The sequence below is a fragment of the Hoplias malabaricus genome, chromosome 14 (genome assembly GCF_029633855.1).
Source record: "Hoplias malabaricus isolate fHopMal1 chromosome 14, fHopMal1.hap1, whole genome shotgun sequence".
Lineage (NCBI taxonomy): Eukaryota > Metazoa > Chordata > Actinopteri > Characiformes > Erythrinidae > Hoplias > Hoplias malabaricus.
The window spans coordinates 23,452,770-23,480,732 of NC_089813.1; the positions used below are offsets into that span (position 1 = coordinate 23,452,770).

General features: G+C 39.2%; 1 protein-coding gene across 4 annotated transcripts; it reads right to left on the reverse strand.

Annotated features, from left to right (window-relative positions):
- Positions 1–331: 331 nt before the first annotated feature.
- Positions 332–27,930, reverse strand: mtmr3 (myotubularin related protein 3). 4 transcript variants are annotated; one of them, XM_066644771.1, is made up of 21 exons: positions 27,753–27,930; positions 21,946–22,022; positions 21,719–21,796; positions 19,104–19,193; positions 18,526–18,642; positions 14,677–14,759; positions 14,368–14,534; positions 13,299–13,395; positions 12,868–12,981; positions 12,507–12,709; positions 11,339–11,470; positions 10,144–10,255; positions 9,206–9,401; positions 8,713–8,898; positions 8,267–8,437; positions 7,514–7,659; positions 5,693–7,199; positions 5,388–5,498; positions 4,473–4,561; positions 3,944–3,970; positions 332–2,362 (listed from the first exon to the last, which is right to left on the reverse strand). In XM_066644771.1, exons 3-21 carry the CDS (start codon positions 21,719–21,721, stop codon positions 2,104–2,106), a joined length of 3,810 nt encoding a protein of 1,269 aa, XP_066500868.1. In that variant the 5' UTR covers positions 21,722–21,796; positions 21,946–22,022; positions 27,753–27,930; the 3' UTR covers positions 332–2,103. The 4 variants fall into 4 exon arrangements, with proteins under 4 accessions (XP_066500868.1, XP_066500866.1, XP_066500865.1 ...); XM_066644769.1 differs by lacking the exon at positions 27,753–27,930 and adding an exon at positions 26,792–27,042 and having other exon boundaries at positions 332–2,324; XM_066644768.1 differs by lacking the exon at positions 27,753–27,930 and adding an exon at positions 26,792–27,042.
- Positions 27,931–27,963: the final 33 nt, after the last annotated feature.

The following is a 27,963-nucleotide window of genomic DNA, read 5'->3' on the forward strand; positions in this document are numbered from 1 at the left end:
CGATATGGATTGTTACATATTGATGTTCTAAAACTAACAAAAAGCTTTTCTTTGTTCTTTTTTTGTAAACATGAGTTTCATTAAACATTACAGTTATAAAATATTATTTTTGCGTTATTGTTGTTTTTGTTAAATACATTCACAAAGTAGATCAAGACCTGTATGATCTGATGGAGTTTCATGTTCAGCTTTATTCTCATAAATTTGTGACAGTGTTTATTTCAGATGGTTATCAATGTGCAAAAAATAAACCATGGAATTTTTTCTTTGACAATAAAAAATAATAAATTCACATTCAAGGATTGATGTTAATGTTAGGCCATTCATAGATCAAGCGACCGCCTTCTAATCAATCCACCAGTGACGAGGAGGCGTCACGACTGTCCATATGGATTCCTTAAGACTGTGCAAATAGTTCAATCATTTTCTGAAAAAAGAAAAAAAATAAGCAGTTCAAATTGGGAAAACTTTCACTCTTGTGCAGTTAAAACTCTAGTGTGACTGCGGCTGGCAGTCGTTAAATGAGACATTTAGTTGAGGCTGTTACTAAATAAATCCAAACAATAGACTGTGACTTGACAATCACGTCCTTACTGGACTGTGTGAATGGGTGTAACGTTTGCTGTGTCCTAAGGGGTAAAAGAGGTGTGTGTCACAGTTCCCAGTGCATAGGCAGCTCATACAATAAGGTCACGATCAAGACCTCCTTTACTCAAACACTGATTATCCTGTGGCAACTGAATTGTCAGGATTGAACATAAAACTCAAAAATAAACTATCAATAATAAATATTCATGAAAATTCCACCAGAAATATATCAGGGACCCTACTGCAGCATTTCAAACAAAACTCCCCTCTCCCCACGTTATTTTTTTCCTTTTTCAGCAATCATCAAACAAAAAAGAAATAAAGAAAAATAACTACAACTCAAGAAAAACAACATTTTTGGTGACTAATTTCTGAAAGCCACTTTTCAAGAATTCTATACAATTTTATTATTTTTCCTTAAACGCTATACATTTCATTCTTATATATTATATCATTTGTTTCGTATTATGTTACAAAAACGTATTAGTGAAGATGATGTTAAGTGGCTAAGAAGCGTGAGGATATCCTGCAAGAAAAAGCATCATCTTCACTGAACTGAAGATATGACACAGCGCCCTCTAGTGGAGAAACACTGGTATCGCGGATTCGTAACTAGTCAAAAGGTAGAGGGGATGGAGGCTGTAACAGCACGTCTCCACTCACCTGCTTCCACGTTACAGAAAAATAGGAAATCTTAACCAGGCCACTGTGCTGGAAGTCCAGAGGGTCTGTTGAGAACTATATATTTCCAGGCTGAGTGGTCGGATTCGTCCTGACCACACTTGGACTGCTGCACAATCTAAAGAAAAAAATCTGAATGTCTACTTATTAAAAAAAAAAAAAAAAAAAAAAAGGAGCAAACTAGGGCTGCAAATGAATAACAATTGTCCTAAAAAGTTAAGACCACGTGTTCAGCCGAGGCCTCACCAAAAAACATATCATAAATGAAATCAAGCATCTATGGAGCACCAGCAAGTCTCTGGTAGTGCTTTGGAAAAAGGGAGTGTGGGGGTGGGGGGATTGCTTTGTCTATAGAGAGAGCAGCACTATATCGACACTCAAAGCAAAGTTAGGAGTAGAACCAAAGGATCATCTCACTCACGAAGCACCAAACACTATCAGTTCAAGGTCCAGCAGTGAAAATCACACCTTAATGAGATGATGACATTAGAAAACCCTACAGAAAGAGAATGTTTTCCAATCAGATTCACTGTTCACAGCTCTCCAGTGACGGCCCTCTCTCTTTCTCTCGTCTGCAGCATGGAGCCGGGCAATGACTTTTCAACCAGTCTTCACTTTCAACAACTAAATATCTGTGTCGTTTCAGAACTACCAAACCGAGCGGTCACTCACACAAACGTGCCACCCAAAGTGCTTAGAATATTTGCAGCCACGTGTCTGGGCACCTCCCACTCTATACACACACACACACACACACAGTTCCCTTTCAGATGGGAGGGGGAAAAAACATCAACTGCAGCTCCTTTCTTCTCGGGTCAGTCTCTGGAGAAGTCTCTAGGAGTTCTGGTGGTGTTTTGGGGAGCAGAGAGGTCCTGGGCCAGGGCTAGGTGGAGCTGGCTGTGATTGGCTTGTCGAGCTCCAGTTCCAGAGGAGGTGCAGAGTTCTGCAGGCTGCTGTAACACGCCTTACACACGCGGCTCGGCTCAAACAGCTGCTGACTTGGCACAGGGATCTTCTGATCACAACAGCTGGCACAAAACACATTCCCACAGTTCCTGCATTGGGGTGACAGAGAGTGAAAACATGAGGAAAACTGGGAGAAGAAAGAACAGGGACAGACAGAGGACGGCAGGGATTAGGCCTGTCACAATTATTTGTGCATTTTTAAGAAACATTTAAATTTGTAGCTTTTTCATTAAATTCTTAATTAAGACGCTCAACATTTCTACACTTTGTCTTACTGTTATTTTGATGTGTTTTGGTCCTTTAGTTTTTATGTTCAGCATAAACTCAGTTATTAATTAAAATACTGTTTTTGTTTATAATTTCTTTGTTATTGTATGTTGGGCTGTTTTTTACCTTCATTCTTCAACTGTAAAGCACTGATGTGCTCTATATTGATATAAATAGAATGTATTATTATTAATAACTCCTGATCATAAATCTTTTACACAAATCTACACGGCTAAAAAGGCTTCATCAGTTGGTCGAGGAACGTTCAGGTTAACAAATGAAAGCAGAGAACACTGATATCACTGGTCTCACCAAAACAACAAAGATTTTAACTTGACTAAAGATATCAAGTCATGAGAGAGAAGCCATGGAGCTGGCACTTTAGGACTGTGAAGCAAGGAGAGGGAAAAACCCACACCCTTTAACTTGATTATTTATACAGCAATTAACCCTCAGCTGAGATTTCATTAATTACGACAGGCCTAGTAAAGAAAAGCAATAGCGCGTCTCATCCATCTCGTCACAAACTGCAGCCCACGCCTGGCACGTTAGACACAAGTGAAATTTCAATCAAATCGATGATTTCAGTCACTCTTCAAAGATGTGTACTGCAAAACAATGAGTTTAAATGACTGGCGCACACACAACACACCACTTTTTTTTCTTTGTTTTTTAGTGAGCATTCCGTCCGTTCCATCACCAATGTAGTACAGCCTCATGCAAATTCACTGCAAATGAGTTTAGTCTAATTTAACCACTAGCAGGGAGGGGGGAGTACAGAAAACAGACAGCTATTACAGGAATGTGCATGTGATGTTACACAACAAACAAGACAACCATGCGCCCTCTCACTATTCCACACAACACACGTGCAAATCTGGCCATACAAAACTGACACAACTACAACAGAAAAATTCACATGCGCTCCTGCACACCTCTCCATCGGCTTCTTCAGGACATTTCACAAAGGGCACACACACATTTTTGATACGCATATTCCAATCACAAACATGTATGGAATTTTTGTGAATCAGAAAGTAGGGAAACTGCTCTTAGAAATATTGTACACTGGACCCAATTTTCTGCAGAGTTACTAAAATGCAAATGACTGCAGAGAGCTTAACATCTTCCAGAGCTACTCTCTGAGCTTGGAACTCTGAAGGCTGTGCTGTACTGTGCCCCAATCCATCCCATTTTGGACATTAGCAGACAGTGGTCTGGGGGTCACAGCGACTCTGAAAGAGAGCTGACTTTAGCCGAATGAAGGGATGACAGAGGAAAGGGAAGGTCTCCCTGTGAAGCATCATGTCATTTAGAAGATGTTTTTTAAAAAGGGAGATATAAGCGTAAATGAGAGCGAGAGAAAGAAAGAAAGAAAGAAAGAAAGAAAGAAAGAGCAGGGAGAGAAAGAACAGTGAGTGCAAATGTCTTTTTTTCTCACCAGGCCTCCTCCACATGTTCCTTGTTTCTGTGATAGAAAAAGGCAGAAATTGAAAAGCTGCTGCTAAAAGCCTTTTAAGCTGCTGCAAACTCCTTGGGGACAGCGAACATTATCAGCTTGAAATGCTGTTGCCATTTACATGCACAGAAATGTCTACAAAGGACCTGCTCACATGGTACTTGACCATATGGCCAATTACATAGTGGTGGGATGTGTTTTTCCTGCTAACACTTGCAATGAACATGGTAACATGTTTGTTCATAAGCTGGTTTGTTTATTTAGCCAGCTGTGGTGGTTCTGTTTACACACAGCTGTGTGCACAGGCAACAGAAAGTTATTTATGAATAAATTATGAATGCAGCTTTCATTTTAAATTCTCTGAACAAATCTGCATGCTCATCAACCTAAAATGAGGGCAATTCCCAAGCCTGAGTGTTTGTGTGTGTGTGTGTCATCACAGTGTACATAAAGAAAAGGGAGAGAAAGCCTCAGATGAAAATAAACGAAAAAAAGGTGCCTGTGCCATTACCTGCAGTGATGCTTTCTAGTGACAAGCCAGAATCCTCTTTCACAGCCGTAACACTGGGCAGCTAGATGATCAGGGTACCACCGGGTCACCTACCACACACACACACACAAATTATATATACATCACTGGTTGAAATTACTGCATTTTTTCCAGTGGTATCTTAGTAGAAGCTGTATTGTGTGTGTTTTATATATATTTTTTCTTGGTTGAATGGGTTGCATGTACTTGACCACTGACTTTATAAAAGCATTCTAATGTATGGTAGGTACTATTGAGAGTTAAGACGACCTATATAACCAAAAAGATTAATTTAGCAGTCATAAACCAGTCTGTCAGTCGAGGCGCTCAGTGGATTCTCACGTCCTCATGGCACTGGATATAGAAACATACTTCTGTGTTTTAGAAAACACTGGAATAGATGACCACAGGAATCATTGTGTTCAGGAAACACATGAATTAAACAGACACCGTTTATATGAGACAGGTACAGGAGTAGATAAATGATTCCTTCTGGAGTAGAAAACACAGGATGTTTACTGGCCTAGATTGTACATCCAGCAGGACTAATGAATCATGTACTGTTTCTGCGTAGAAAGTGCTAGAATGCCACGCACAACACATGTCAAAATAGACCTGTTTCTGCCTTTCACGCACAAATTGCTGGATGACGCGTACGGCTGGTGTGAAACACTGCTCTCATTATTATAGAAACGTATTGCGCCTGGTGTTTTCCTATAATGGTTGCTATAAAATGCTCTCTTGGCTGAAATAGATGCAAGTCCCTGTAATGCTCACGTGGGGTACGTTGTAAATTAATTTTTAACCCAATACTATCACTTATCAGGATAATTCTGGGGATAATCATTTATAAAAAAAAAAAAAAAAAAAAAAAAAAAAAAAAAAAAAGTGTTGTACCTCTGTGTCCTGCTTGTCCACTTGCTCCCAGCTGGCCTCTGAAAATAGCTCCGTGCTGCAGCGTGACAGACAGTTGGGATCCAGGTTAAAGTCTGAGTCTGTAATTGAGGTCTGATGTGGGGAGAATGTAGAATCACATTTAGCAAAAAATAAACAAATAAATAAAAATAATAATAATCTTCTCAGGTGCCAGAATCTCAACTAAATATAAAGCCACAATCATAAACAGAGAAGTAAGTTTTTTTTCCAAAAATCAGCAATATATAAAAATAATATGAAAAAAAAGGTTCACTGAAAACACTCACCACTTCATCTCCCAATTCCCCGTTGAGACGCAGCATCCCTGTGGCTTGCTGACTCTCCAGTCGACTCCACAGCTCCTGTACCTGCCTCTTCAGAGCCTCCACCTCTAGCTGGTGTCCGAGCTCAATCTGACGCAGCCGCTGCTGTACTGCGTCCGTGTGCAAGGTCAGTCCATCTTCATCTAGGTGGTTTCGGGCTGAAGGGGGCTCCTGAGGAGGGCTGGTGGGCGGCCGTAGCAGCAGTGCTGAGTGGAGGCAGCGGTGGTGTGAACAGCTGCCCCGTGCTTGCAGCTGCCCTGTGAGAGAGATGCAGCTGGCCAGAGAGACCTGGCGGCTCAGGGGCGCACGCTCACTGTTGGCTCGTGTCCACTGGGGAGTGGAAGCCTCTGCTTCGGAGGAGTCCCCATTACACACCGGGTGGAAGAGTTCGGCTGAGGTGGAGGAGGGAGGGAAGGCACTGAGGGACGGCTGCTTAAAGGTGCAGTTTAGAGTTCTGAGAGCACCTTGGGGCTCCGTGTCTGCCTCAGGGCCGTGGTGTTTGAGGCACGTGGACTCGATTGAGGGTGCGTGTTGTGCAGGTACAGGCATTGGACCAAGAGCCTCTGGCCGCACGCCCAGGTCTTCGGTGAGGGTTTCTGTGGAGCTTTCCAGAACAGACAGACGATTCTCTGCAGCCTGCTCCAGAGTCTGTGCAACAGGCCTAGAAGCCTCTGGTCCTGAGTCATGGGTGTTACCCTTCTCCCCCTCGCCAATATTCATAGTCCTAAGTGCAGTGGAGGGGGAGTGAGTGGGATTAAGAGAGCATGGAAGATTTACTGCTGCTTCTGTGGTGTGATCTGAAACCTCCTCCTCCTGATCATCTGATTCCTGGCTCTTCATGGCATTCTGATCACCCAGGCCTTGAGGTAGCTGAGCCATTGACTGACATGGCATCTCATTTACAGCCACTGAATGGACCCCATTCACATTAGTCTCTTTTGGACTTCTGTTGCTGTCACCATTAGTATTACTTTCTAGCTGCATCACAAGGCCATTGATTTCACTTGTTCTCTCAGTTCTGGCTGAATTATCATCAGTGCTGTTCTGATTTTCAACACTGCCGGGAGTAGCAGTGTTTTGGGCACTGTCTGCTTTACTGTCTCTGTCGGCTGCAGCCTCTTGAAGAATATTCTCCATCTGACCCACTGCGACACCCACTGAGAGCTCTGCTTCCACGTCCTCCCCCATCGGCAAACTCATATAACTGACATCCCGAAATCCCTCCCCATCCTCTGTCTCCCCCTCAAGAGAGACTCTGTTAAGTTCAACCCCTGAGTGGCCACTGGCCCATCCTTCTGGGTCCTGTGGCGCAGTGCCCTCATTTCCCGCCACTATACTGAGCTCCAATGACCTTCTGTGGTCCTGCCACTTTTCATTCAGGTTAGGGTCACTGGATCGTCTATTTGAAGGCAAGGAGTTTCCAACTTCACACGCACTAGGCAAGTTATCAAAGGATCGTGTCTTGGGACGCCTGTTGGGGTGGGGGGGAAAGAACAATTATCAAAACATGTTCAAAAGGTATGAGCAAAATGCATTAATAAAACCCATTTTAACCATTTGATAAACTCTCACAACAGAAGCCCATGAAACAAGAACAATTTTAAATGGGGGGGGGGCTCCAGAAAATACTTCAAACATAGACACAATACTTCAAACATAACACTTTTTCACCATGCTTAGATGTTTGCTTCACCAAGGAAAGTATGGACTGAAAAACGTGCATCACCAATGGCAGTAGTGCCTAGCTATTCCATGCCTCCGAGCGTTGGAGGGGGGCAGGCTCACCTGCCCAGAAGCTGGTCTTCAGGGTTGGCACCAGATGCTGGGTAGGGAGCACAGGAGTCATCTGAGGGGGTCGTAGGTGAGGAGCTAGGCAGGTACACTGCAGTCCAAAGCATCAGGTTACGCACATGGCACACAGGATGCAAAACCTAGATGGGAAAGTCAGTGGAAAATTACAGATGAAAGAATTAATACTGTTTTGGTGTCATTCCCATTGTTTCTATCATGGTTTTTCATAACGACACAATAAGAAATATAATGTGGGAGGATAAGCCGCATGGGTGGAAGAAGAATAAATAAATAAATGGCAATTATGACAACAAATTCATACATCTCAAATCACTGTTACCACAGTAAAAGGTTACCACACTATAAAAACATTACAAAAGACAGTTGGGTTATAAACGAACCGAGTGCCCTTCAGCAGAATTAATGCTTGCACTCACCCCCTACCCCGCAATAGTCCTTTCTAATATATGTCGGAAAGCAATTACAGCAATTAAAAATGAGAATGGAATGATATTAGAGAAAATTATATTGGCATAGTTTTGATTAATAAATCTTTCTACAGTTTAGCTGCTCCAAAATGAGCATGTGTAAAAAAGAATTAATCAAAAACTGAAATGAATAAGGAATAGGGAGCATCTGTCAGTGCGGCACAACAACACCATTAATTTCCACACCAGTCAGAATCCTTGAGCAAAGCCCCCTAATGTTCCTTTCTAAAATAACATAAATGTAACTGAAAGTACGTACAGTCTCTGAGTGTGAGGAGTACAGCATATTTTTGAAGGATCGATTGGCGGGGCGAAGTTGAGACCATACAGAGCAAGTCCTCTCCTGGATGTGTTGGTCCTCTCTCTCCTTCCCGCTATTACATAAGAATGTGCCGAACAGACACGAGTATGTGTGCTGCACCAGTTTCACCTGAACACAAGTGATACACAGACACACAAAGCATTTGATGTAATGTACTTGTACAAATGCAAACTATACATTTTCATTAAGTAATCGCACAAACAATGTCCCTCTAAAACTTTTTAGAAATTATTATTATGCTTCAGGGAAATCAAGACATTTGTACAAGGACCTCAAATTTAGACATTTCAAATTCAAGTGACGTTCAGTTTCAAATTCAAGTGACAATCATTTACAACATGACTGTCTTTCTTCATTTTAGATGCTAACTGCAGTTCCCTCACCAGGAAGGCCTCATTGAATTCAAAGGAGCAGGGAAATTGTCTTTGGAGCTGGTGCACACAGTCCAGCCACTGCAGGAACACTGGACAGCGTTCGTTCAGATCTTCTGCGTTCTCCCCATGACCACAGCGATCAGCAAATTTATGTCCAAAGTCTAGCCATTCTGTCTCCACCAGAACTTGAAAACCCTAGGGGACAAGGAAGTCACATTTCCATACTGTAATTACTGTAGACCCAACACTACTCCAGAACCACTGTTTAGCAATCCAGCTTTGTTGAGAAAAACATACCTAAATTTACTTCATACAAAGAAAGACCAAGCAACTTTGATATTTTATCACTTGCAAATACAAGGGGAAAAAATACACATTACTGAAATAAATTTTATCCACAATTCAATAAGAATTTAAATAAATATATTCCAGGATACTTGAGCAAGATTATCAATTGTTAATCAATTTGTATATCTTTATTTCTTTTACTGATTGTGCTCACCTCAATTGTACGATAGTAAGGGTCCAGCAGAAGTTTGGACAATGCTACTATCTGAGGCGTCCGGTCCCAACCATCTGAGCAATGCACCAGTACAGGTCTCTGGTCTCTGTCCACAGCATTTACCACTAGTAGAGCAGCTTTCAGCAACAGAGACAAATGCTGCAGCCACTTTGTGCTCTCCAAAGCAGACAACCAGCTAAAGATACAACAAAGGCCCTCTGTCAAATCATAGAATAGGGCAGTCTCTATAGGAGCCAAGTAGCACCTTATCAACTACATGCCTCTCATAATCAAGTTACTAGATAAGTGGAAACACATGTAAAATGCCAGAATAAGATTATAGGGATTTATTAATCAAAATATCTGAAAACAACCGTAGCGTAAACCTGCACAAACGAAAACATATTATTTATATATCCTAGTATGTTGGTGTGCTTTAACAGTTCAACCCTGTTGCTTGGCAACCCAGCACTTAGTTGGCATTTCTTGTGCCTAGGCAATAATAAACCACTGGAAGGGTGAGAGAGAGATATTTAGTCCACTAGGAAAAATCATAATTGACTTTAAAAAGGTTGGAGGAGGGGAATTAAGGATGATGGAATATGTCTAGGGGAAATTTTAAATATGAGCCAAACAGAAAACTAGAGGTAGATGTGTTGCCAAGGTGAGGGAAACAGTCACATGATGTGACTCATTACAAAGTAAAGTCACCAAAAACTAAAAACCAATTCTGTCACACAATAAACTTTGTTTCAATACTGATGTTGAAGTATCATGCATGTTTTTTTACTTGCCGGTAAGAAGGTAGAGGTGTGTGTGTGTGTGTGTGTGTGTGTGTATATATATATATATATATATATATATATATATTACTCATATTAATCCTCAATTAATATTTATAGCTTTGAAGTGGAAGGTTTGAGCAATGGCATGCTTACTTGGCAGGGTCAGGCATTTGAGTACAGAGGAATCGAAGAGACTGGAAACTCTTGCGGATGGAATGGATATTAGCCATGCCCATGAAGACCACTTCACAGTTAGGGTAGTATTCTGAGTGGGGTGGATGAAAGGAGAGGTAAAAGAAGTCATACAACGCCAACAGGGCAACATAATGCTTACATACTTCACAGTCAATTAAACAGATTAGGGATGCACCGAAATAAAAATATCCTGCCAAAACTGATCAAATATTTAAAACGTAACAAACTTAAACATTTACCGAAAAAGTTTTCACAGTGTTTCATTCATTTTGGTACTTTTTCACCACTGCACTAATTAAATTGGTTAAATGCATTGTCTTGGTTTTCAAAGAAAAAATTTGCTAAACTGCTAAGCGATAAAATATATTTATTAAACACCGAAAAATTTACATCCCAGCAAACATAGCACAATGACTTAAAATAAATTAGCCCGCCCCGCACAAACAAATTATAAAACAATTAACCCCCTAATATAAGTAAACACTTAAAGACTTGTAAAGACTTAAATAAATTATTAAAATAAAAACAAATACAATATGACCATTTTACTTAATATAAATGAGCAAAATAAAATAAAAAAATCAATCATAAGCACCAAGAGAATGAACGAGAGAGAGAGAGAGAATAGGCACTTGCATACACTGAGAAGCTGTGTAACTCGCTGTAATGCTTGTAAACACAACATCTCTATTCTGTTCTTTACTCTTTTTGGAGTTATGTTTGCCACAAATCTTTAAAAAGCGAATAGAAGCTGGGAAACTTAAATGTGTTCTGGTGTGATACGCTGTCAAAAAACAACAAGTTAAAGTGGGTATTACCCTGGAGCAGGTGCAACTAGCCCTAAAGCTAAGGAGTAACATTCCACTCTGGTTCCTGTCTATTGCCAGGAATATGAAAAAGGTAACAGCGTCACAAAATACATCATTATTCGATATGAATTAGTCAATGAATGATTATGAGTCTTTTTCAGTGATTTCAATTACTGAATATTCAGTGCATCTATAAAACTGATTAATAATTTGCCAACAATAACATGCATTAATAAATAAGAACAAATCAATTATATGACAACATTAAAATGTCATACTGAACTAGCAGCATTATTAGTGGCAGAAAACACTGGATTTTTGTGATTCAGAAGGAGAACACTTACCTGGGCACTCACAACCTCCTCCCTTGGCTCTGTTGGCCACTGCTGCAGCATAGGACCTGGCATCCAAGATAAGAAGCTTATGAGGCTGGATGGCTAAAGACTCAACCTCTGAACTGTTAGTCATGGATGAGTCTGAAACAAAAAGTTCAACCATTAGGCTCCACTACAGTGCATAAGCATGTGTCATATATGAAAAGTACATTAAAGGAAAAAAGAAAAATTAACAAACAGGTAGAATCCAACACTAAGGGCAACATTTTAGAGTTTGACATAATGATTTCATATGGAACTGCACTGAATGGGTAATTACTGTGGTATGAGTGCATTAAGTGGAAGAAGTAGTCATCGAAGCATTTCACTGTTAGTTGCACTGCGTATGACTATGTATGTGACAAGTAAACTTGGATTTCATTTGACCCACGGATTCTTACAAAAATAAGATAAAAGAATTTACATAACACCACTTATCCCCATTATGTTTGTTCATCTGGCCAATAGCTCTCAAAGGAATTGTGATGATTTAATCTGAAATCATAATTTTCTTAAGTGGACTAAGTAGTAGTTGATTGTCTTTCCTATTTGCCCACTGCAAGAAAAATCACAAAATATAATTAGCATCTTTTTTTCATTTATTCTTTCCTTGTCTGTAACTGCTTATCCAGTTCAGGGTTGCGGGCGGTCGGTTGGTCGCTTGCTCGCTCACTCCTACGGACACTTTTGAGTCGCCAAACCACCTACCAAAGTGTGTTTTTAGAAGGTGCGAGGATACCAGAGCACTCGGAGGAAACCCATGCGGATAGGGGAGAACAAACCGAACTCCTCACAGACAGTCACCCGGAGCTGGACTCAAACCTACAACCTCCAGGTCCCAGGAGCTGTGTGACAGCGACACTACCTGCTGCGCCACCGTGCCGTCTTCATTCATCAAATTTGGCTCTTTTCATTGTTTGTGTATCTTAGTACTGATGGCCTATTAAAAATTAAATATTAGCCTAACGTATATGTGAGTCTGCCAAATAATTACCATGAACTGTGGCTGTGCTCTGTTTGTGAAAGGGAAGAGAGTTTCTCTCAGCAGTCTATGCTGGCAGTAGACCTCCTTCCCAACATTCAGGTGAAAATTTGTTGAGACTAATCTGCATATAAGCAGCATAGTTTTTTAACTAACCAAAGTCCACATCTGAGAGGTCAGGGCCATTGGTATACTCGCGGGAGAAGGAGCCATTGGCGAGGGTTTTCGATGGGCTACTGTCCACAGCACAGGCTCTGGCAATGGACTGCACAAGGTGCTCATCATCAGCGTTCCTCCAGCCCCACCAGCTCACCTCTGGTTGGCCACAGCGAGCTATGACTGCCCCTGTGCTCAGGTGCCTGTAGGAACACAGTGTTACAGTGAATTCAAGTTAATTTTGTATCTTTTAGCTTAAGATTTAAAAAAGAATTTGAGAAGTTCAAGGTCAAAGTGCCTGTCGGTCTGTTGCTGTGCACTGCCCTATTTATCAGCTAAAGAGACTGACTTGATGACTGACCTGTAGACCACTGCCGGAATCCTTTTCCAGGAGCGGAAGGCTGCCACATTTTCCAGCTCCTTATCGGTGATCCAGGCTGGCACCACGAGTTGCTGTGGATAGCTGGAACACAGCCTGCCAATGCCAAGAGGCAGAAAAATAGCACCAGCATCAGAGAATGGCATCAGGCTGACTGACAACTGACTAAAGGCATTTAATCATAGACCACTGCTTCATTTCTCCTGCCCTGTAGTACCAAACCTCATCCAACTCAAAAAACAGTGCACTCAGTGTCAAACACAGGATGGGTGTGACTGGTGTACAGTAGCAGTGAAAACACACTTGACAGAAAGCAGTACACTTGGTGTTTTGAGGGCAATAGAATGGGCAGAGTAGCATAGAGCAAATCACTCCCCATGTCTGGATGGATTTCAGCAACTGAGACAACTCACTTGTACTTGTTGTTGATCTCAGATATTCTCCAGGCATTCTGAGTATCAAAACCCATCCGTTCTACCTCGTTGTGGAACCGGAAAATTACATGTTCCCCTGGCAAAAAAAAAACAAAAAAAACCAGCAGAACTTAACAAGAAACTGATAAATGAAGGTGTTCTGGCACACAGTAGGAATTAATCACTTTGCTAATGAGGTATACTAATATACAAGGAGTCTTTAAACACATATGCAGCTCAGGAAAATTTTCATTGTCACTCTACTGAAAATATGCACATCACTGAATGCTGATTACAGCCAGTTTGAGTATTGTTGTAAACCTTGGATGTGAGCAAATTTGTACTGCACACTAATACTACACTGTATGTAGTAACCTTAAAAAGTGTGAATTCAGCAGACTAGTACACAAAATATTTACATTCTACACTGTTTCTTACTACCATGATGTGAACTGATGCAATAAAAACATGTCATACCAAGCTACAGCTTCAACACTGTCTGGCATTTTTACTAAGGCTCAAACTCAAATATATCTCCCTTCACACTGCATAGTTTGCACAGTGTAGGTCAGAGTACAATAATTTCGGCACAAAATGATGCATTGTGTGTCACATGGAAATTTATATTCTAAATAAATTTCATGTACCTTTGCCTAAGATTTAGTGCACTGTCTAGGTGTGGTACTATTCAATTTATAATCTGTGATGTGCATTATGTAGGAAGTATAGCACTATTTGTGTGTGAATTTTCCATTTGAGACACTCCTCCATTTGTATTCCCACTGGATTTTGGGACAAATGTGCCCATCATTACCATACACAAAAAGAAAATCGACTGGTTCCAAATATGCCCTGTGGATTTCTTTTTTTTTTATTTATTTATTTTATGGAATTTGTGTACTGATAATATATTTTGTTGTTTGAATTTAGTGTATTTTAACTAATGTCTGCTGTTTTTCTTTGTTAAATAGAGCACCATGCCATTGAAAAAGTATGTTAATTTTCTCCCTCAGTACCTATGTGCCTATGTGCTAAGAAACAATGACAAAGTAGACATTGAGGCAGTTACCTGGCCTGCAGAGCTCCCCATGCTGCTCCTTTTCACTGCTGTAGGAGTCCATGCACCAGGCGTGGAAGGCAAAGGCGAAGAGCTCCTCCAGCTGTGTAGGAGGTCGTGCTGATAAAGAAAGCCTCTTCAACCACTCCTGACACTGCTCGAATGTGGAGAACTGGCACCTGCAGAAAGCACACCCATTTCAGAGATCTACAGAGACCAAAGGAGACTACACCCCAAAAAAAAAAAAAAAAATAAATAAATAAATAATAAAAAAAAAAACAGTACAAGGATGCTGTAAGTTTGAACATTGTGAATTCTGACCTGACAACCTTGCAGTCTTTGCAGGTGACATGGAGCTGGAACATGTCCCGACATTCTACACATTCTATTAACTGCAAAGGAACCTGAAAATGGCAGAGAGATAGAGATGGAAGAAGATACAGTTCAAAATATTCCACCATTCCTGAAAAAATGTATGATTATGAAAATTCTGTTAAGGTGTTTGTTAAATTAAACATTAATAATATAAATATTTTCTAAGTTTTCTCAGTTAGGATTTGTAAAAAACAATTTCAAATATTAGTCATGCAACATGTCTTTTCACAGAAAACTTTCCTAATTTAATTTTTTTTTTTTTACAAAGGTATATCTAAAAACGAAATATCGGCATAATGCCAATATTACCCATTTTGGCTACCAAACACTCTCTATAGAACCTATAGACTGAATTATCACCCTATGAAATAAGTTCTTCAATAAATTAAGATGTTAAAAACCAAGTGGCTATAACTGCCAAGGCTGTATAATCATTTTTTTTTTTTTTTTTTTTTTTTTTTTTAATAGTTGGATAGGTTTTTGCATTGCAAATATTGCTAAGAGCAATGATGTCATAACAGAAAACTACTCCATAAACAGAGCTCTGAGTAACAAATACATTTGTGGGAGGTTGGTGTTAAAGCTTGACTTGTGCTTAGCTTTGCTGGGCTGGTAAACCTGCTTTGAGTGAAAGTTTGCTAAATGGCTAGATGCACAAAATTAATTTTATGTTTAAGCACTTTAAACATGTTGTGTATTCTTAGTCATGGTCTGTGTTAAATGTGCAAAGCAGAACTGACTATCTTTTTCTCCAAACTCATTCTGTAAGCCTATATATAAAACACTACTCTGAGAATGCATACTGTCTTTCTGACTGCCTCAGTACACAATCATAAGGACTGACTTATATGCTACTGGATTTACATTTTATTTTTATTATTAGCTATTTTTATTTCAGAATTTTTTTTATATGGTGGCACGGTGGTGTCGCTGTCACACAGATCCAGGGACCTGGAGTTTGTAGGTTCAAGTCCTGCTCCTGGTGACTGTATATGTGGAGTTTGGTGTGTTCTCCCCGTGTCTGTGTGGGTTTGCTCCGGTTTCCTCCCATGGTCCAAAAACACACAATGGTAGGTGGATTGGCGACTCAAAAGTGTCCACAGGTGTGAAGGTGTGAGTGAATGTGTGTCGCCCTGTGAAGGACTGGCGGCCCCTCCAGGGTGTGTTCCTGCCTTGCGTCCAATGATTCCGGGTAGGCTCTGGACTCACTTTGACCCTAAACTGAATAAGTGGTTACAATGAAAGAACAACTGAATTTTTTTTTTATACATGAATGGTGAATAGCAAATATTACAATAGTATTTTGTGCTATTTTAGATGTCTTTTATTATTTTTTTGCTATATATATATATATATATATATATATATATATATATATATATATATATATATATATATATATATATATATATATATTTCTGTCCATCCAGACAGAGTTCACCATGTCTACCACCATCATTACCTCATTTATTTAGGAAAAAATTGTGTAAACGTGATCACTTTTCTTTACCACTCTTCCTACACTTTTCTACTCCTTTAACACTCCTTGAGGTCTATTGATGAAAACTAACTTTGTTAGTGGTTAGTGTTTGATGCTTTAGAAACTCTGTTCAAATGTTATTTAAAAAGCACTAAGCTGAGTGTTAATGGATTACTCCTAACTCTACTGGCACCTTTTGTCTAAGCTAGACCTCACATGACCATACACACAACACCATGCAAGTCAAACTCATACATGGCAGACAAAACTCAATCCTGTCTCATGATCAAATTAAGACTTGTGCCAGCACTCTGTGCAGTCAGGCCATGCTTTTTCTACTTACTGACACCTCACACGAACAATTCTGTTTCAAACAGACAGAACAGAACAAAGATAGATGGAGAGCAAATCATGTGTTCTGTGTGTTTGTGTGTGTGTGTGTGCGCGCACACATTGAGAGCTTTGGCTGCACTGTGATGCCATGCATTCCTGGGCTTGCACATCCTGTGGCTGCAGTAGAATTCCACCCCCTAATCTGGCAGCACTCAAGAATTCCTTGGCTGCTTGTTAGTAATCAGCATTTACGCTTCCTCTATCCTCCCTCATTTCACTCCACCCCATCGACTAACTCTCACTCATACGGTACATACACATTAATCGGCTTAATATCTACCTTCTTTTATTTTTTCTACTACTCACTGCACTGCTACGCTGGCAAGCCTGTGGGCAGTGTATCACATCTTTGATCTGAGTACTCACTAAATTGTGACGCACACCAACACACTTTTTCATTCTCTCACAGGAACACAGACAGCAGAAATCAGCAACAATCATTTAACCCCTCTGAATAAATGCCTGAGCCAAGATCATAATCTGACTGTTATGACCGAGATGTACTATAAATGATTTTTGCTTTTAACACAATATTGCAATATGTCTGGCCTGTCCATGTGAACTTAAGTTTATTACAGTCAACTGAAGTGGCCTTTGCAATCTGGCAGCAGTTAGCCAAGCCAAATATTGACTAAGATTACAGTACAGCGTTGCCTTTTTGCATTTTGACAGACATTATCTATAGGATTTGCATTACCTAGGACCTGAATTTAAGGGCATTCTGACACCTGCAATATTTCCCTGTAAGTTTAGAAACACAATAACTGATTCAAACCAGACCAAAAACCTACAGGTGTGGAAATGCCATTAATCTTTCAGTATAATGGACTTTTTCTGCTCAAGAAAAAAAAAAGTCCTATATGTTGACTTTAATATCTGAATACAATTTGTTTTAAATACCAGCTGTACATGTTTTATTAGCTCATACAGCACAGACACACCCAGTAAACAGTAATAAAGTCAATTACTTTTTTAAAGTCAATTGGATTTAATAACTTCTGTTAATTTTGCTGTTGTCTGGGTGGGTTTTATTTGCCCCCCCCCCCCCCAATCTGTGCATTTGTATCACAAGAGTTTCTGCACACAATGCACAACAAGTTGTTCCACCTTTACTTTGAATTTAGGTCATAAACATGCTCAAATTGATTATGCAGTCTCTCGGAATAACAGATATGCAAAACACATTGCTTCCCACAATAGTTAAATATGTGAAAATGTATGGTATTTACAATGCATAGCTAAATAAGAGCAATGAAATTTAACACAATTTCTGACAGAGCCATAAAGAAAGCTTGACCACAGAAGCACGGAGGGAACAAAATAAATAAATAAATAAACAAGCCACAGCAACCATGGCAACTGGAATGAGAAGCAGAACAAGAAAAGGGTGCAAAGACAGGTCCCTTTCTTTCACTCACTCAAAGAGTGTAACTGCAGCAACAGGCCATTTTATACAACCTGCCTGTCAGAGAGCCCTAACCCTAAGCACCCTCCAACCTATTCTGTTCTCTAAGATGTATTTTCAGTCACCAATGTTCTCACCTTCCATCATATTCAGCTACTTTGGGCCAAATTAATAGCAAGCAATAATCTTCAGTATATATATTGCTCTTTTCCTTTTTCAGTATCTGATAAACAATACCAGTTCACTACAGAAATACATGTTAGTTTGATGCTAAAGCAGCTGAAACAAAGAATGCTGGGAATTCAGCTGAGCTATATACATAAAAATATATCTAATTTTAAAGCCCTGATGGTAAGATTACTGGTATGTCAAAGTATTTTTGTGTGATTAAAGTTTAGAGATCTGTTTCTGTAATAGGAGTTTCATCCTAGTGCCAGGCACTTGTCCTTTGTTTCTGAAAATAAAGTTTGGCTATTGAGTTTGACACGATCTTTTCACATTAAACGTGTTAACTTACATTGACCACAGACTCTTTGAATTTGATGTGTAAGCGGTAGCTCGACATGGCGATGACAGCACCCTCTGCCCTCCCCACATACTTTGTAAACTCTCCATCCAGCTCTGGAAAGGGCACCTATAACATAATTCAAAGACGACGTACATAATCAATTAAAATCCTGAACATTAATGTCAACAAATACAGCACAGGATTAAGCTTAAGATACCTTAAGGTGTCTTAGCTTAAGGATATACCTCAAGAACAGCTAACAATGTACTGCTCAGAGACCAGTACAATAATATAGGGTTTTAGGGGGGCAAGCATTAAAAATTGTAGTTGAATACAAGGACTTAAAATGGTCTACAATTTAAATTCACAGTTCAGTACAACTTCCAACTTGTCCTTCATATTTTGTGAACATTTCAAGCTGAATGGACCAATAGTAATGGAATAAAATCCAATAGAAATGGAATAATACCTTTTTACACTGACTTCCATTTAAAGTTAAGAAGGTTTTGTTTTCTGTCTCCTACTAAGTTACTTGGAGTTTGGAGATACATGTTTTCATTGCAAAACAATGAGGTGCATCCTTTTACCTGCAGATCATCTTCTTCAAAGATTGGGGGCTTCCTTGGAAAAATCTGATTAGCCTGAATACACTCCAGACTCTGCTGCCCCTCCTCCTCCTGCAAGACAAAACACAGTGCTGGGCAAACCACAGGAGTATTATGGTAAGCACAATGAACAAAGATGATAATCTAATGACCTGTAACACAGGTCTTCACAGAATCTTGTATTTCACCCAGTCAAAGGCATGTACTAAAATAGTTTTCTGTCAAATTGCTCTGATTATTACCAATCGCAGTCCAATCATATCAAACCATGTACCCCTCCTTTTATTAAAATATATACGTTTACCACTATTATTAACATAACAACATATCACATTTAACTGTACATTGCACATACTAGGCCAAGTTTTGCAGTTGTGTTTAAATAACTACATATTTTGCCAAAATGTTTTTAGCCAGCTGATTAGACTGGAAAATTACAAGGTTCCACAGTTCCACCAAAAAAGGGGCAAATAATGTTTCATCAAACCTGTACATAAAAACCCAATTTAGAATGAAAAGAGTACATCATTTTGAAAAGGGAGCGACAAGATCTAACCGTGCCTAAAGACTCTAATAGCAATTCATGACTCCAGCTCTGTTTTCTTGATTTTCTGATTAAATTTCTCTGTTTTAACCAACACAACTCCAGAGCAATAATTAAAGTCACAGGATTAAAGAGTTTTAAACTTGAATTTAGCTGACTCTGTAGTCAAGAAATTTGACTCTGAGAACTGGTGAGAATCCTTATATGTCTGTTCACTCTGTGGTCATCTTTGCAACACCCCAAGTCAGTTATTTCTACTCACACAAGACCAGATTCCTATCTTTCACTGAATGGAGAGAAACCAAAAGACACTGATGATCAAAGTACTGTTTCAAAACTATTTATATCATCGATAAATTCTGACAAAAACCTCAGAAACACAGGGCTTTCCCCATTAGCCTGACAAATCACATTATCCAATAAAAGACACCATCCAACCCTCATTCACATACATTCAGTCTTACAAGTATTATTGTCCATGTTATTGTCTAACTGCTAACTTGACTAAGACACAGAAGGGACTGAGGGATAAAACATTTCTTTAACTCTTAAAGGGTAGTTCACCTTATATCATACACACATCTTCACACCTGTCTATGTACATTAACTGATTTGTCTCCAAATGCTTCACATGCTCAATTAGTACTAAAGTCATTTATTGTTGACAGTAATAAAATTATATCAGCATATCTCATCTGTATTCAGCATATTAAGCTCTCATATATGTACAAAATAGTACCTGCGTACTATTTTATTAGTAGCTGTGTGAATGTTGTTTTTTTAACATTTATGAAATCTTGAAGGTAAGCTGACCAGAAGGAAAGTGAGAACACTTACAGAGTGCAAGATTGTTTCTAACCAATCACAGCACTGAGTAGTTGTAAAAAGATAACCACAAACGTGTTACATTTTGCCACTGTTTTTAAACAACTACATACATGTAAAGCCTGCTAATTTTTTTAAAGTAGTTTCTCAGAGTATGTGAGAACATACAAGTTTAAAAAAAATAATTCTGACACTTTTTTTGATTCCATAAAATGGAAGCTGAACTGTTTCCAGGCAAATACATATATATTTGCATGTGGCCCTTTCTGGTAGATAAACTATTAAACTATACTGTCCTGTCTCAAGAACAGTTTTGTGCCTTCAGGGTATAAAAGTGAAATTCAGGATTACAAAAGGTAAAGTGGTCCTAGTCCAGCACCATATTAAAGTGCTTGCAAATTAATCCTGTCTGTTTGCTCTCACATCCTGCTGACATTGCCACCACCCACCTACACACACACCCCCCAATTCTCCAGCTAGTAAAATGTGCTCTCTGCAAATTCAGCTGAAAAGCCACTCTGTGTTAGCCCTGTCCAATCCAGTGTCAGCTAGCTACAGACACCTACCTCTACTAATAATATTTTCAACACAGTAATCTATATTCTGAGCAGCCTACAACTGAGTATCTTAAATACATTAATTTCATTAGAATATCTTGTAGCTTGTGATCAGGCCACCTTGAGCCAGACTCAGTGGTTCAGTGCTTCGCATAAGCCACCCCTTTAATTCCCACTCTCTATCACAGGAGGAGATAAAATAGTAGCATCAAAACAGATTTCTGTGAGCAAATGGTTAAAGATTGTTTGTGGATTCCAACCAGTAGAAGAGAGGTTGCAAAAGTTCATCTGGACAACCCAAACAATTCAGATGTACAGCATAAAAACAATTTAATTTATTTGATTAGAATCACAAACCGCATGTAAAAATGAAAAGAACTACTACAACAGCATCTAGCCACTTAATTTTCAGCTACTACCCCAAACTGTGCCTGTTCCTCTATAAGGTGAGAGCAATAAATGTTTGTGATATTAATCCTACAACAGAAGATGGAGTCTCATTAAAACACCATCTTGACTGGGGCCAATAGAGCCATCTGAGCAACAGGAAATACAGCTGATTAATAGTCTGAGAAATCAATGGCTAGTTTCCGATCCAGGCCATAATCACTCAATGCTTGAGAGGACTGACAGACATGAGAGCAACAGAAGTAGTGTCCTGGGTTCTTTACCATGGCCCCAGTGAAGGAGTGTGGATCACTGCTGTTGGCCGTAAGCTGGATTTTTTTCTCCTTCAATTTGGTCTGTGGCTGAAACAACAAGAAAAATGAAAATTGTAAAAGGTTGGGAAACTATTAAATCAAAGTTTGTGAATTTATTCACAAAAATAGCAAATGTCTTGTTCAAAAAGTGTCTGTTTCAGGAATTAAAAGGTTCACATCAACTGCAATAACTGTACCTGGATTTTAAAATTGACGCTGTTACTGTTGGACCCTGTGGTGTTGAACCTCTCAGACAAAGTTAAGGCATTGAAATCTGTGGAGAAGAGAAACAGAATTATCTGTGGCTGCTTAAAACAGGATGATTTAAGAAACTAGACAGTTCCAAATGTTAGGCCTAGTACCACATTCTACAACCCCCTCTGGAGTCTCCAGTAAATATTGTCCCTCTAATGACGATAATGAGGAAGAGTGAGGTGAAGGGTGCATTACTCGTGCACATGTGGACTGGAAATAAACTACTGAACTAATGCCAGCAAGAGATACAGGCAACAGAATGCATATTCATCAGCTCTGCCATGCCTTTCTCTATTGCTATTCTCTGTGGCAATTGCAGCATGATAAATTTGAGACAATATGCAAATGCCTTTTAAAAGCTTCAGCACTTTTGAAAAACAAAAACTATACATTTGCATTTACAGTCTCAGCCCACAGCAACACATTCCATCTGAAGAGACACCACTCACAATTAGGGCTGGACAATAATTCAGTATCAATATATATATATATATATATATATATATATATATATATACTAAGCCACGATAGCCACTTTTGAAATTGAAATATTGTCCCATAATAATTGCAATAAAACTTTTTTGTTGTTTTCAGAACAATTTGTGCCACTTATATCATAATAATGCAGTAACACCCTTTTAAACAGCAATGAAATTTCACCAAAGACATATTTACTTTTAATATTCAGACATTGGATCTGGAATATAACAAATGGTTAAATATTCTAATTAAATAAAAGCATAAATAAAATAAAATCACAGATTTTAAACAAAATGGCTTCAGAACAGAGAGACCAGTGAAAACCAGAGAAGAGAACAGAGTGAGTGGCGAAAAAAAAGCTTGCGATGTTCATGTCTTGTGTAAACAAACACACCGGTAAATACAACACTGAGGTCAGCAAACATTATTGAAAAAATGTTCATATTGTTCAATAAGCCAACAGTGTAATTAATTTGATAGGCCTATATATAATCACAATATAACCTGTTTCAATAAAACCATATTTCCGGCCATATCATCCAGCTCTTCTTACAAGAAAATTGAAAGTTCCTGTTGACTTGTATTGACAAGTTCTTTCATGTCTGTGTTCTAAATCTTAACCAAACTAAAGACGACTTGTTCAGTACAAGAATTAAATGTCAAGAAACCAAGGTCAGACTATGCCTTGGCTCAGTGTATCTATGTAAGCAATTTTTACATTCTAACAAAACATGTGAAAGAAATTGATGCTTAGCTCAAATGCAACACCCTGAGGATATCTAACTAAACAAGCTAAGTATTTGTTATGTCCTGAGAGGGAGGAACTTTTCCAACCAGAGAGTTTCTTTCAGCCCTGTGGGTCTCCTGAGGATCATATGGTATGAGCTCACAGACAAGGGCTGCCCAGTGCCCAACCAAAACCCTCCATTTAGCAGACGCTTTCCCTAGAGCAAGACTGGCAACAACTGATAAAACATATCTGACATGCACATACACTGTTTACCACTGCAAGGGAGGGCATAGCCTACCATTATCCATCAGTAAAGACATTTCAGCAAGACTATTACAAACTAACCTTTTTAGTTTAGTTAAAGCTCACATGACAGATACACTTAAATAACAGTGGGGCTGTAATCCCTTGTGGATATATTATCTGATAGCCAAATAACACACACACGCGCGCACACGCACACAAATAATGGATCTGCATCCTCTCTGGCACTGGGCCTAATATATTGTTACAAGTAAAAGAAATCCCTTGTCATGCAGGGCAAGCCCTATGTCAACACTGGACATTCACAAAAAACACAGCAGCACTGTGCTGTGCAACAAATGTGTGCCTTTTCTCCAATGCTCAATTTACATTTAGGCCAATACCCCTGACTGTGGGCAAGTGTAAGACTCAGTTAGCTTCTCTTTCTCAGATGTCACTCAGTGACACAGAACAGCCTGCTGTGATTTCGTGCCCCATCTGTTTGACTGTATTATTTCTTCCATCCATTCTCTATCTTAACTGAAAGATGACAAGAATCATGAGACAAGGTACACAAATCTTTTGGGGAAATTTTTAAACTCATACTGTCACTGTAATTTTAAAACTATTTTCAGTAGGGCAGAATGATGTTTTTAAAATTGAAATCACAATTAGAAAGAACGCAGTTTTCAAATGCCAACAGCTGCTTTTTTTAACTAGAGAGTGCAATTCCTTGTTGCGGCAGCTTTAAAACTTTAACACCAATTGTAGCAGAAACACACACTTCAGATAACGACTTTAAAAAAGCAAAAGCATATTATTCAGACATAGCTATGAATCTGCAAATTTTATTTGTTCTAACTTTAATGCTGTAGAAGTAGAAATTGCTGTATTCAAAGTGGTTAATAAGTTATCTATATGTTTGATAATTAGTCAGTGTTTGTGAGAGTCTGTGTGTGGCTGGGAAACTATTTCCCAAATTGCTAAATGACACCATTCAGGTAAGGCCACACTGCCGATCCGTTTAGTAAAATATGGAGATTAAGAAAAGGTTATGTATTATAGCAGTTTAAAAACACAAGAACATTTTGGAGAAGTCTTTGAGCACAAGCAGAAGCCCCTTTCACACACGTACGGTAATTTGCCTGTTGTTGCATGTGTGAATGCAAACGTCTAACATTTTACCTGGACTTTATCTTGCCTTCCTTCTAGAACAAACTTTGGGTAATGTTTTAGTGAGCATAGTGTGAATAGACCCAGTAATGTTCTGGAGAAACCAATAATTCATGCTGTGCCTCTTGCACACTTTGCACAGGCACAGCCCGATGCCTAGGCTCTGCGGAACATTTCCAGCTGTGAGAACACATCTGACACCGAAAATCTCCAGCAGTGTGAAAGGGCAAATCTGGAAAAAAAATGTCCAGAACTTATTCTCCAGACTTTTTATGGCGTTCATATCAGAAAACCTTTAGAGTGTTCAGTATAGACACTACTCTGCTGGTCCCTCATGCTGTGGAGCTAAACCAATGAGTTAACTCTAAAAATTTTGACTCTGAGAATAATTATTAAAGAGCTTTTCAGTGTGGAAAAAAGCAGGCTGACCTTGGGCTGACAGACACTCTTATAACAGTGCCTCAGACTGAATTTGACATGTTGGGGAAAAACGTTGCAAGATTTATGGCACCTTAAATTCTGTAATTAAAAAATATTTATTTTATTATTGCTGTTCAGTTAACCTGCTCTGTTAACTAGGAGACAGAACTGAATGAGGGATTAAATCATTCTTAAAAACAGGTAATGGGAAGTTCACAAGCATAAAGTTGTTTTGTGCTTATAACCTCAATATGGGAATGAGCAACAAATCCAGAATTCAGTGCCATAACTGAGAATATGAATCATACATTTACATAGATTTAGTTTTGTTCTTGGCTTTAAAACAATAAATCAGCTCATCTTAAACTTCTAAAACGCCATCAGTGGTAAAATTTACATATCGGTCAGGACCTAAGGGCAACCAGAATATCCACTTTTTCTGGCTTGAGACATGAACCCTGAACAAAGTGCACAAGACTGCTAAGCAGATGTCATGTACACAGAATATGTGTTTGGTGGCACCTGATTGGTCAAACTTGTCTACAGTTGGACAAGGAGTTAAGTTGTTAATATTGTAGGCAACAATATTGCACTCTTTCAAACTGCAATTTATGTAACAACGGTTCATATTTCAACAGTAATAATACAGCTGATTCTAATAACTAGATTTACTTGTTTAAATCAATTTGCAGCAGGAAATGCACAAAAATGAATTTTGCTGCATTACTGCTATAAGTAAAAAGTGCAACAGATATGAATACAACAAATGACCCATATTCATATTTTTCTGTATGCCAAATTTGACCTCTAGTAAAACTGTAACATTTGTGATTCTGTGTAGGCATAATTCATTTTAACTTGAAAATTAAACAAATCCTGTTTATCCTATTTAATATGTATTTAATACATATGGCTTCATAAGGTTGATATGTAAATTAATTCAGTTCTGATTTGCTCTGCTGTATTGTACCTCACATTAAACTGATTGGACAGATTCTGCCTTCAAGTCCTGTTGGAAAATTGTACTTAGGAGTGCATTTTAATATCACAACCACAATGCCATATTTACTAGTTGGAAATCACCAATTATTTTTTGATGAGCCTGGCTTTCTGAATTGAGAGCCAAAACCCAGAGAAGGGGGAAAAAAGCAGTGGATGCGGCCAATGAACATGCACCCATCAATCTTTTTCAACTCCAGCCAATCATTACATTTTCATGGTGTCCGATTTTCCCTGACCAAAAGCTACTGAATGCACCTCAGGTAATGACAGCCTCTGAACTGGTAAGTAGAACCTTGCAAGGAGGGCTTGAAGACAACATTAAACACAGTTTAAAATGTCAGAGTGAATGTGGGGGAGCTAAAATGCTAAAAGCTGAATAGATTTTGGTTTTGTGGCATCAAATTAGCACTCAATATTACAACAGGGTGTTTTTGCAGTGTGAATGAAAACTGGACAGTGGATGGTACATTTTGAAATTTTACCACTGTTTACATAATATAGCAAACACTACTTTTCATATAAAAATGTGATTAGTGCTAGGGTTTTTTTCCCAGCAAGAAGGACCTTTAAATTCAACGTTAATGAAATTCAAATAAAATGTCATTTCTCCACATCAAAGAATGTGTCCTGAAATAGTAAACAAAAATAAATAATAGCAGGCAATCATACTAAGAGGGACATTTCTCTAATATCCCAGCTAGGTTTAAAAGACTCTAAAACATATCAGGTGGACTTCCTACCTGCTTTATCCAGATGAAAGAGCAGCTCAGACACTGCTTCTCTTGTAAAGCTCATTTGATTCAGAACTCTCTTTGAGCCAATAAACACTCATCTTCATAATAGACTCGTTGTATCTTAGCATCATTTCCTAATAGCGACGAGTAGTTGGCAAACGCTTTCCAAACTGTTCCTATTCATGTCAGAGCATTCTGGCGAGTTTGGCGGACAGGCAGCTGTCTTTATCTAAAGAGAGGGAGTACACGGTAGTGGACCTCCAGTCATTTCCAGCCAAACCTGCGCTGGCGGAGATTCCAAGTAAAATTAAAAGCTGTGAAAGCAAACATTTATGACTCGTACATAAGTCTATTTATCCAGCTTCTATTTGTCTAAAATTTGTAGACGTGTCTTGCAAGGCAGCCAAACATACAATTTAGCTTGGTCCCCTGGTGTTTGAAAATCCCAATGAGTTATGCTAGTCTCCCCAAACCTATTTTTTAAATGTTTCAGCCGTTTTCACGTCTCTCCGTGGAAGTCTGGAAACTGTAACGCTAACGGTTAGAAGCCTGAGTCATTTGGAACGTTACTTCCAACACGGGCCGTCAGCTTCGGGCTGCAGTTCAATATCTGTTCCACCTTAAATACTGGAATGCCACTGCTGCAGCATTTAAGGTGGAACGGATAATAAGAATCAGAAACTGGCCAACAAAATGCTAACTTCACAGCCTCTTAGCTTAATGTGCCAGAATGTAACATTTGCCCAATTTAAGTATATAAGGTAGAACGGAAAAATCGAAAAATGTGCAGATAAAGAACAATTTTACTTCAACTTCATCCATAAGCTAGGTTAAGCTAAGCTAAGCTAGGCTAGGATGTGTTTTTGTTGTTGTTATGAGAAAGAGAGAGAGCGAGAGAAAGAGGGCGGACCCCGTGTCAAGGCCGCAGTGAAACAAGCGTAGAGAGCAGAAGAACCGGAGTACAAACCTGTGAAGAGCGTCCGCCGCAAAACCGCTCAGCGCTTTCCCCGAACTCCGCCAAACTAAACCAAAGACGAAAAACAGGACCGAACCGCGGTTCGTCTCCATCTGCGCTCCTCGCTCTTTTACTCCGTCACTCCGCCGAGCGCCGCTGCCGCCGTCATCGACACACTCCAGCGCTGACGTTATCGCGCAACCCCCGAGAGGCGTAATGACGT